This window comes from Dipteris shenzhenensis, chromosome 31 (genome assembly GCF_047967505.1).
Source record: "Dipteris shenzhenensis isolate YYH24624 ecotype China chromosome 31, Dip_SZ_1.0, whole genome shotgun sequence".
NCBI classification, from domain to species: Eukaryota; Viridiplantae; Streptophyta; class Polypodiopsida; order Gleicheniales; family Dipteridaceae; genus Dipteris; species Dipteris shenzhenensis.
This window is the reverse complement of record NC_141626.1, coordinates 18701884-18713893: the sequence shown is the minus strand read 5'-3', so window position 1 is coordinate 18713893 and position 12010 is coordinate 18701884. Positions and strand designations below refer to the sequence as shown.

Here is a 12010-nt window from a genome sequence, read left to right as displayed (position 1 = left end):
TTTGTATCTCAATGCAATGGCAGTCATTTGTGCCTTGAGTATTGTCAAGTGGATAGGCATCCATTACTCATACTCGTGTCGGGGCCGACCTTATTTGGTGCATTGTCAAAATCTCTTTGTTACTATTTTGCCCAAAATTTTCAAATGGCATTGAGCATGTATCGGTTTTGGGTTTCCAAAATTAGAGACCCCTCTCCTTATAGGGTCCCAAGAAACGTTGAATGAGCTTATTTATTTTGCATGGATTGTTTTATTCATAAGTCCTAATTCACAAATATTGTGGTGAAGATAGAAGCGTGCAAGTAGGAGAAGCTTTTCCTATATTTAGCAATTATAGAAGCACATTCTTCACATACCAATTAGAAAAAGTATTTTCAATTGTAACAATCACCAATAAGAACATCGTTTAAGTCACCAAATTGAGAGGGAGTTCTTAGGACACATGATTTTAGACAACTCAATCAAAGTAAGAGAATTGAACATTCTCAAATGATCGCACCATTGATCCAAATGCAAATATATGCCAAAGTGCACATGTGTCATTTTATTTCAATGAAAATACAAAGGAAATTTGGAAAAGCACTTAGTGTTTAACTTATAGCCCAAGCTAGCTACTATATCAACAAAGTGAAATGCCACGACACTTTTTCAATAGTTAACAATTGAAATGATAATCGATGTCTTTCCAAATGTGGGCATACTTTTGAGCTCTTTAGTAGTTTCGATTGATCATAATTTCTATATAGCTAGTAGTCAATACCTGTCCACATGTGAGCATATTTTTCAACTCTTTAGCAGTTTCAAATTCATCAAAATCATATAAAAAGTTGACACAAAGGTCATGAGGATTTTTTATATCAAAAGTCAAATTTCAAAATACAATAATACTACCGAAAAATTGTTTTACATCTCATGACAATCCACTTTTACACCGTCATATAGATTTGTAAGACAAATCATGGCACGTCATCATTCAATTATGGCACTTTTGCATCAGCCTATGGGAATTCTACATTTGTTCATGACAATGAACTATATGCAAATGATGATGAAAGCAGGTTTGGCAACTTGTAAGAAGTGCACAACAATGTGCATCATCAGAATAATCATAAACCAATGGACTTGGACATTAATTAACAAATATAATTATCAAATTTCAACTCTAGTTTTGAAGTCATCAAAGCTCCTATCTCAAGCTATGTGAAAAACATTGTAGAAAGTGTAGAAGATCAGGATACAAGAAAGGAAATTAGTAAAATATGCAAACTAGTTAGTATATCATCAAAGTTTCAAGAACCAACATTAATGCCAATGTCAAAGAAAATTAGCAACAGTCTCAGTACTTTGATATGCTTCAGAAATTTCACTAGGATAGTATCAAGGATATAGTGCCTTATTACTTAATGCATACAACCATACAACAAATCAATATATACCATTAGCATTAAAAAGTTGAACTCAACATGATACAACTACAAGTACATAATATGACTAACAAATTTGACATTAGATCAACTTTCACAAAAGAATATCATTCAAAGAAAGTTAACAACAATTCCTTCGATACATACAAAATCTTTCAAGTCCTCTCAATTTAAAAAAAAAAAATCAAATACTAACCAAAGCTTTTCAGTTTCTTTTTTTTTCAAGTCATCTTTACCGATAATCCTCCAAATTGCACAATCTATTTCCATGGCAACATACTCATATGTGATCACATAGCGACAATCTCATATGTCAATGGCTTAGTCAAGTTAGCAGACCATACATTGATGCAATTCCATATTCAAGTCCTGAAGGGATTTCAAATTTCAATTAAAAAATAATCAACCATTGCTTCTTAATCAAATGCAAATATTTGATCTAGAAGGAAGATAAGATCAATTAATGGTTCAGACTCTACATACAAAGTGATTAGTCTTGAGCAGTTATTAGCTACTTCATAAGAGGAAGTAATGATGATGGTTAACTTGTATTTCATGTACAAACTTTTGTTACGTCATCATTGTGCTCAGTCACATATTACTTTGATATTTCAAATTTTCTTCAATATTTTCATTTGCAAAATTATACATCATGAAACCCAAAAAGATTTTAATTTCAAAATTTCCATTTCGCACAATCTAAAATGATTTTGTAATGTATCCTTTACTTATGCACAGCGTGATTTAAGAGGGGGTGTAAATTGCACAAAAGACCATAAAAGGGAAATTCCAAATTTTCCATTTCACACAATCTGAAATGATTTTGTAATGCATCCTTTCTTTATGCAGTGCGGTTTAAGAGAGGGTGTAAATTGCAGTCTAAAGAGGACCATAAAAGGAACATGCGAAAACCCTAACCATAACCATAAGGAGTACGTTGTATATCATTTCTCTTCATTCTTCAATAAAATTGTTCATTATCGGTCTTTATGATGTACTTTGTCACTCATTCTTGCCCTATCTCTTCTCCACTTTCACACACTTTGGCCACATATTGGGCCCATTAAGGCCGATTAGAAAATTAGACAAGTCAAAATACTACTTTCTGTCCTCCACATGATTGAATTTACAATCAACCTACATGGATTGAACCAATCCAACATCCTTAAAGCCTAGCATTAAGCATTCCTACACCTACAAAAAGAAGCACTGCAAGAGATCCACATTGAAGCCTTAACAATCTTGGCTCCATTTATACATAGCTTGTCAACACCCATATTTAGGGACAAGGAATAAATCAATTTCCACATATTGTTATCACTTTTAATTCTTTTTTTGTATCTTTGCGTTGTGGCATCTACTATTTCCATATAGCATATGCACTTTGTTGAATCTCGGGGCATGTGAGACTACTTACAAGAAAGTTTCAAGTCATTCTCTCGTTATTTGAACTTAATTAGAATGACATCAAGCTAGCTAGCTAACTTTTACTATGACAAAGCCAACTAGCTTACCCTCACATATCCATTTTTGACCTAACACTTAATGTCTTCAAGCTCATAAATCTTGCTTTGTGCTCCATCTACTATTTCCATGACATTAAGCTAGCTAGCTAGCTTTTACTATGCCAAAACCAACTAGCTTACCCTCATATAACCATTTTTGAGCTAACGCTTAATGCCTACAAGCTCATAAATATAGCTTTGTGCTCCATCTTCAATTAGTTTAAGAGCACCCATGAAGATTCTTGGCTAATTAAATCATGGAGTACGTCTTATGAATTTAGGTAGTCCATGATTGATGTTGAGAGAAAGTTAAAGTCTATGGAGGAAGCAATGCCATGGGCAAAATATGGCTACAACATTCTTTCTTATGCATGGTCAAACACATGAATTGTACCTTCCTATCAACATAATTGTCTCATGTTGCTTGCGAACTATGTTCTTGAGGATATTGATGCGTCTAATCCTAAGCCTCTCATGTAGAAGACATCATCTACACCCTTATTTGTAGATTCATTTTGTATGTGGGTCCCTCGAATGTGTTGCAAGTGATCATAGATAATGCTAGGAATTGTGTACACATAGGTGCAATTTGGAAGAGATTTTGCATATCTTTTGGACACCTTGTGCTTCTCACGACAAATCTTCTCATAGAGGATTTATAAGGGTAATGTGGATCGATGCCATCATTGAGAAGGCACACAAGTTGGTTATATTATCCGCAGGAAGCATAGGGCCTTTGCAATATGCTAAGGTCGAGATCTTGAAGCCTACAAAGACTTGCTTTGCCTACTTATCCATTGTTCTTGCAAGTTTGTTAAGGTGAAGTAGGCTTTTCAACGTATAGCAGTTAGTGAGGTGTGGCTTGGATGGGACAAGTCCATGAAACCCGAACATACTCTTTGATGTGGATTTTTTGCAAGACACGGAGGTAATGTGGGAGTTCTCAATCCCCCTACATTGCCCTTTGTCAATGTGAGGGAATACCACGGGTCATGCAGCATTTTAGAATAAATTGAAGGCAATACGTATTGTTGAGTCAATGCCTCAGCTTTCCAATTAACGAGTCACTCAACAAAATATAAAATACATCTAATCACCACCCCTCTCCAAAGAAAATAAGAAACACTAGCCTACTGAAGCTTTTTGTTCTCCATTTCCTGACCTGGGTCGGCCTTTAGCTTAATGTTATGAAGCATCAGCTATTTACAAGGGAAATGCAAACATTCTACATGGCTCAGAAAGAAAAAAAGGGAAAGAAAACTTCTTCCAGTAAAGAGTCCTAACCTTTACAAGAACTAGACACTATATTCATTGCCTGATCACAGAAAACAAGTAGTCACGCCAGTATTGCATGTTGGCCACAGAACAGTAATAACTTATAGCTATGTGGGACACATCAATGCACATTGTAAGATTGGAATTGACAAATTTAACTACTACTTCCTGCTCACTGCTAGCAGCCTTTACCAGAGTCAAGGCTTAGAACACGTATGAAATTCAATACCCATTTCATTTTGCAGAATGATAGCATTTATAAAATGTGTCCAAAGATTTTGGTAAGACTCAAAATGCAACGACTGCTCTACCCTCAGGCCTTGAAGCAGCAATTTTGTTGCAGTAAGAGTCAGCGATGTTGAGCACCAAAAAAACACTGAAGCTTCTTGCATCTTCAATGGTTACAAGTTAAATCTTTCCAGAGGCACAATGCTAATGATGAGTGCAGATTTATTTGGAGTCCATACAATAATTGAAGTTACTTATCAGCAATGTGCCTCGTCATAACCAGCAACCCACCATCTAATATGGGCGGTGACCTACCATTTCATTCCTGTTGTGCCATCTGGTGGGGCCAACTCCACCAAGGACATTTTGCTGTGAGTGTTGTTGATATGGAGCATCATGTTCTCCTCGCTTTAGTTCCACTTTAATGCGCTTCCCTGAAATTATCATATTATTGACTGCCCCAATTGCAGCTTCAGCAGCTTGTGAATTATCCATTGAAATAAACCCTGAACCACACAACCATCATCACAGATCTTAAAAGACATTTTACATGAGAGGAGAGGGAAGCACTTTTTAAAAACTTTTAAAAAACAGTCTACAGTTAAGCCACATAAACAAGATATTAGCAAGATTTAAAATTAAATGGCAGTCTCATGCACAATGACCGGAGTCTTTGTATTCGAAATAAACACAAAATTCATATTTTACTCACGACTGCTGAGACAGTACGTTCTTTTGCAGGTCATACACAGAAAAATTAACACTTTTCTGTCACACAATTTCACAGGAATAAGAGCCTGTGCTCACCAGGGAATAGCAGGGCCTTGTAGCATTTCAAAAGTCTGCTCTGTTAGACAAAAACGTTTGAATGCATAACTAGTGTTAATGAAACATATATCGTGTCAGCAGCCAAACTTGGGTACATCTCTCAAGACTTCATAAGGCTCATTTCACCATGGGACAGCATATAAAAGTCGACCTTTCATTATCGGTTTCAACATCTTTATCATGCACTCCACACGGCAACCAAAAATAGGACCAATATCAACATCAATATCACAAACATATCTGAGAAGGAGTTATATGTAAGCATGAAATCCAAAGAGATGCAATAGTAGGCAATTAGTCCATAATTTGCGTACAACAAACGTAGTCTAAAGGGCGTATAGCAGAATTATCCAATAAATTCTCTACACAATACTCTTCCCACAAAATGCAAGCTAACCTTGGTCTCTGAACTTCACCAGTTTAAACCCCTAGGTTTGCCATACAATTCTGCTCAAATAATGGAATCTAGGAATGTGGCAATCCTCCTAAGCTCATCTTTCACCTTCGAAGTTATCCAACACTTATCTTATCCCTACACTCATTTCTCTAAAAGGGAAGGATCTTCTCAAAACCACATGGAATACAGTGAAGATCTTCACATCAAAGTACCCTCCTCTACATAAACTAACTTATCTCCTCCATCAATCCACCCATGAGTCAGCATATTGATCAACTGGTGCTTCATGGATATTGTGATCTTTAGACCATGTCACTCTTTCTTTGAATATGACAGTCCACCGTAAGAGGAAAGTCCCTTCATGAACCAGAAAGAACCAGAAAGAAAGAAACAATGTTTATTTAAATTCTTTGGAAGACTGGTCTACGAGACAAAAAGAACCTGATACAATGAGCTATGGGGTGGGACTTTCCTCTTAAGGTGGACTGTCGTATAAACACCCATGACGACCACAAAAAGGTATTGTGATCTTTAGACGAGGTCACTCTTTCTTTGAATACAACAGTCCACTGTAAGAGAAGAGTCCTATAAATTCCAATGGTCTATTGGCTCTAGTGGCCTGATCCTTGAAAAAGAAACTGTGTGTTGTTTCCCATAACGGCATCCTCCACACGCTTGCCCTTTTGACAGAGATGGGAGTCCATTGACCATGTTCTTATTTTCAAGTAACTGTATGGATTTGTAGTAAACATGTCCATGCTTCTGGTGTAATAAATGAGAATCCATTTCATGAATGCTCTCTATCCAAGGGATGTGATTACTAGCTTATAAAAAATGTCATCTCTTAATCCATGTCCAATGTCCTCTTTTTGAGGGACAAGAGCACCTTCTTGTCATCGAAGAGAACCCGAATCTTTTGATCAGTACTGACACTTTATTAATGGCGAATCTTGGCATATAAAAGCATCATGAATGAATTGATTTTACCATTTGGAAGTAGAATTGGTATGCCACCATTTCCTTGACTGGAAGAGGATGCTTGTCTCCACGGTGACCATCTGGAGCTCCCTCGATTGGATAAGTATTTTGAACCAATCATATTTAGAACACATGCTATGATGCACCTGAGTCCACCATCCATCACATCTTGGTCAATTTTCTTTGATGCAATAAAAGCTGTGCATAATCTAATATCCTTGAGAGATCCAAGGTCTCTGCCTGACCTATTTTCAAAACCATTTTCTCTAATTGGCATTCTTGCCATTGCACAACACATCCTTTGTGAGGGAAGAGATATAATGATGTAATTTTTGTTTTCTTTCTGAAATAATATAATCATACACCCTCAATTTTTAAAATCTTATGCGAGGCTTCCCCTCTTTCTGACTCTTTAAAACCATACTCTACTTATGTTGTATGTTCCCTAAACTAATTCTTGCCATTGTTGCCATGCCTAATCCAAGAGATCAATCTTTGGTGATGTGGCCTAGCTTGCCACAATCATAACACTTGATTGTGCTCTTTGCAGATGGCTCCTACTTGACAGATGAGAGAAGGCACTAGCCTATTAGTTGTACAAAATGTATACTCTTCTCTTTAACCAAAAAAATATGAGCATGATACAATATATACTAAACCCTAATATGGGTTACCCTAAGTCTTTAAGAACTATTCACACTTGAACTTATTCCTGTTGGAATGGCCACCTCCCCATCTGTAAGCCCCCATATGAGGAGAGCATGGGGGGGGTGAACCTAGGAAAAGAAAGAGGGAGGGGGCTGCCACAGGGCAGCACCTCACACAAAGAAAGGAGAGTACCTTGCAGAAGGAAGCTTGCCTCGAGGGCATATCTGGCAGAGAATGGCCAGGTGACTGTCAAGGACAGAGCAGAGCAAATCTGCGCAGCATCTCCATCAAGGTAAAGGCACGATGATGTCAGCCACTGTACGGATCTGTACGGGCTAGCAAAGGGCAGCCTAGCAGCAGCCCAAAAGGGCCTGGCTAGGGCCCTTATATAGGGCTGGTTAGACCAGCCAACCAGGTTGGCCAGCAAGCAGACTGGTCGGCCAGGATGAGGCTGGCTGGTCGGTTTTATGACAGCCCCTTGGGGGGCTATAAAAGGAGAGGCTTCAGGCCTCATTTCTCATCCAACTATCCAGCAAGAAAAGGAGCAGACAGGAGCAGCCAGAAGCCACTCCCTTGGGCCTCACACTGGGGGTAAAGGAGAGTGGAAGCTGTGCTGCAGACTGAGTTCCCTAGAGGCTGGACCTTGGCTGTCTTCTAGGGCAGCAAGGTGTTGTGATCTGGAGCAGCCATTCACAAGCAGGTTGGAGCAGTAGAACAGCTATATTGGGGCCTACATTCAGGAGGACCAAGAGGACCTGTGTGCTGCAGACAAAGCTTGGCAGGGGTTGCCTACCTAGGCTGACATTCAGGGCAGCAAGGTTGAGAAGAACACTCTAGACAAAGAGTCTACATTTGCTCGAGGTGGAGCACGCGGGCTCAGAGATCTAGAAGTGCTTGGCATCTAGTAGGAGAACCTATTGCTATTGTATCCTGTCCTACTTTGTGGACAGACGGAAATATAAAGTGTTGCTTCTATATTTGTCTCTGAGCATTGTCTATTTACTGGCTTGCACATCTATGCACATAAGTTAAGAAGTTTGTGATTCCACCCACACGCACACTGTGTGAGCTCCTGGGCATTACTATCACTCTTCCCACCACTTTGAGTTTGTCAACAGCCCTGCATAAACCTTTTGACACTGCCCATGCGTAGCTTCCATTGCTGCCCACGTTCGCAGCCCATGTGGGTTCCAACTTATTCAGCAACTGAGCAATCCCCAATTTACGGGGCAATCAAATAGCTCACAGGCCAGCTCTCTCAGCCAAACAAATGGCCAGAAAGTCCAGCTGGTCTGGCCGACCAGATCTGGCCGACCAGTTGGCCGACCAGCTGGCAGGCCCACCGACCAGCTGGCCGACCAGCTAGGTCTGGCCTATAAAAGGCCTCTGCCCTCACACTTCCGGTGACAGGACAGGACCTGCAGCTGCTCCTCATCTCCTCCATCTTTTGCTGCAGGCCCGCCTGCTCCATCTACCTCTCCTCTGCTGCCTCCTCTGCTGCCTCTCCTTCCTGCCTCCTGGCTGCTCCATCCTCTCCTCCAGATCTGTCCCAACTTCTGCTCCTCTGCTCAGATCTGCTCCTCTACTTCAGCTCAGCTCCTTCTGCTCCAGATCTGTCCCATCCTACTCCAGATCTGTCCCCTTCTGCTCCTCTTCTCCAGATCAGCTCCTTCTGCTCCAGATCTGTCCCATCCTTCTCCAGATCTGTCCCCTTCAGCTCCTCTTCTCCAGATCAGCTCCTTCTGCTCCAGATCTGTCCCATCCTACTCCAGATCTGTCCCCTTCTGCTCCTCTGCTACAGATCAGCTCCTTCTGCCCTAGATCAGCTCCTTTTCTTCATCATATTGCTATTCCAGATAGCCTGAAGGTTCCTTCCTCAGAGCATGCTGGTTTCAGCCATTTCCTAGGGCAGCTCCAGCTCCCATCATCCTCGTCATCATTGAGCTACACGGAGGACTGCGTGACGCTCCCTCTGCTGCTATCTTTTCTACTGTCTCTCTACAGATTCACCTCAGCCACGGTCCTTCAGACACGACGGCTTGAGGTTCTTGTATTCAGTTTTTCATATTACCGACGGGCACTATGTTTTCTGAGTTCCGTTCTTCAGTTGTATCTGAGTATTGTCTATTTTCTGATCGCTCCACTGCAAACCCTATGGTTTCTCTATCGTTTCTCTATACAACTTCCCTCTGATCCCTTTCTTTGTTACAGACCATTCTCCCCCATGTCCTCCTCATTTGGGGACTCACACGTGTGGGAGGTGACTCCTAGTCTCCACCACTCCCTCTCACCAGCCCACCATACTTGTCAATGCAGATGCTCCTTCAGTCCATAAGAAGCATTCTCTGGAACCATTCAAAGGCGACCATGATCTTTCGTCCTTGAGCCCTTCCCTCCTATCATCACCTTCCTTGCCACCATGTCTCACCTTTCAAAGTAGGTAGTTTGCTCCCGTCCCGTTTGCTTCCATCTCTGAAATATAGAAGAGGCACTCGGGAAGCCATTGGAATGAAGATCCTAGAAATGACACTACACCACTATGCAACACCCTGCAATTCCTATTTGACAAAGAAGGTAGCTGTCCTTCAGATGTCGGAGTCGATCTCAAATTCTGCAAACTAAATTGAGGTCTCCTTCCTTTCAAGCAAAGGCTCTCATCTCCGGGCAGCACACAAATACGAATCTCTACCATGTCAGAAAACAGAGAGCCACTTGATGTAGCCGATTCCCGCATCGGAAAAACTTGTCCAAGGGTACACACGATGCAAATTGAATCTCACTCCGTCTGCACACAAGAGTTACTGACGTAAACAGATACATCTAGATGACTAGACAGCACGTAGACAACCAAAAGAATATTTATTATGCTCCCAAAAGGGACAGAACCATTTACAAATCCAGATGCATGGCCCAACAATTGTCCTCCAAAAGGATCTCCAGGGCAGGACTGTGCTACTCATATGTGCACAATCCTCCTTGCTCTTCTCCCTGCAGGAGTTCTGCAGGCATGGTTACCAGACACTGAACTACTCGAACTGCAATGGAGACCTATTTATAGGACTTGGAAATCCACAAGCTGGCCCACAAGTCGGCATGAATGCCGACTGGTCTGCCAGCCTTGCGACATGGCAATCTCCTACTGGCTTAACTGCTGACCAGCCCAAGTAGGCTAACCTGCACCTGTAATCTGCAGACCGGAAGACTTCTCTCATGGCCTATATGTTGCCTATTAAAGTGTGGACCCTTCTGCCAACCACCTTGGTGCCTGGTCACCAGCCCTGCACGAGCCTTAAGATGCTGCCCATGTGTCAGCCTACATTGCTGCCCGCATGGCAGCCACCATAGGATCCATGCCCCTCTTTCTCCCTTTCTCAATTCACCCCCCATAGCATCTACATTCTCAACCCATGTGGGTTCCCGCTGATCCCTTCCTTGCTAACAGGTCCACCCCCCCACATCCTCCTCATGTGGGGGCTCATAGATGCAGAGGAGCCTCCAAATCCCCAACAGAGAGGAGATAGGTACACATTGATATCTACACATCGGACGAAATCCAGTATGGAGGGGGTGAATGAGGATCAAAAGGAGTGCTAGTTATTCCCGCTCACATCTCCAACCACACGTCACTGTCATAGGCAAGGATGAGACGGCCCTAAAAGTTTTCATACTTTCAAAACATAAGGTATAGGAAGGTTTGTTAATAAGTTCAAGTTTCAAGTTTCAACTACGTAAGCATTCAAAATATATATCTTAAACCATAAACAGATTAGAGAATCTTCCATGTAGATCCAACAGGGTTGAATCAGGGGACTGAAGATACTCCAGGGGGGGCACAACACTATAAGCCTGTGCAAACTTCTAGTCTCCAGATGGCTGGCTGCAAAAGGCTCTTCGAGTGCGAAAGGCTCCAGATGGCTGACTGGTCCATGGCTCTTCGCGTGAAAAGGCTCCACAAACAGTGTGGAAGAAAAGAGAAGTCAATACAAGGGCATTTGACCCCAAAAAAAAGGGGTCAAGTATGAAATTCCATTTCATACGTCTTTTTTTAAGACGTTTGCATACGTTAGGTATCCATACTATAAGGGTATGGAAAAAACTGTGTTGCCAGAACGACAGTCATATAGAACAGGGGATACCGGTGACGTTCATTGATCACGATATGATTTTATATAACGGTCTGCAAAGATGGACAGGATCAAAGAGAAATACATGCCACCCACACGAAGATGGCCACAGTATAGCGGACACATCACGCAGTCCCTTACCTTCGCCTCACAAATGATCAATCTCATAATTTGTCCCTTTATGCCAAGAGCCCACCACCCATACATATCCTTTGATCTGGCATTGTCCCAACCCATCCAGACCACTCCCAGAGTCACCCCTTCCAACTAATACTACTAGGACTTTGACCACTCATTGGACCACATCTATGGTAGCTCTCTCCATGTCCTTCTAGAAGACATAGACAAACAACCAACCCTATACAGCAAGAACAACTCCTTACTGATATCCATTTACCTTGTTGCACAACATTCATTCTCCTACACAGTCAAGACTAAAATCCACAATAAAGACATCAAATGAGTCTCTTCATCAAAATGGACTAGCCCGGTAAAGAGTGTAAAGCCCAAAGTAACACTGGCACTCCAAGACTAAGATGGAACATTGCAAGAAATGGCAATTCCTTGTGCAACAAGCAGTACGAATAAATTCTGGATGAAATT

The 12010-nt window shown here is 41.4% G+C and overlaps 1 protein-coding gene across 1 annotated transcript in view; it reads right to left on the bottom strand.

The window, feature by feature from the left end:
- Positions 1-4307: 4307 nt before the first annotated feature.
- The window catches only part of LOC147881146 (uncharacterized), a 75595-nt gene continuing 67892 nt past the window's right edge, over positions 4308-12010 (bottom strand). The window contains exon 9 of the mRNA XM_087369910.1: positions 4308-4938. Within this exon, the coding sequence (XP_087226036.1) occupies positions 4727-4938 (212 nt within the window). The 3' untranslated portion in view covers positions 4308-4726. The remainder of the gene's footprint in view (positions 4939-12010) is intronic.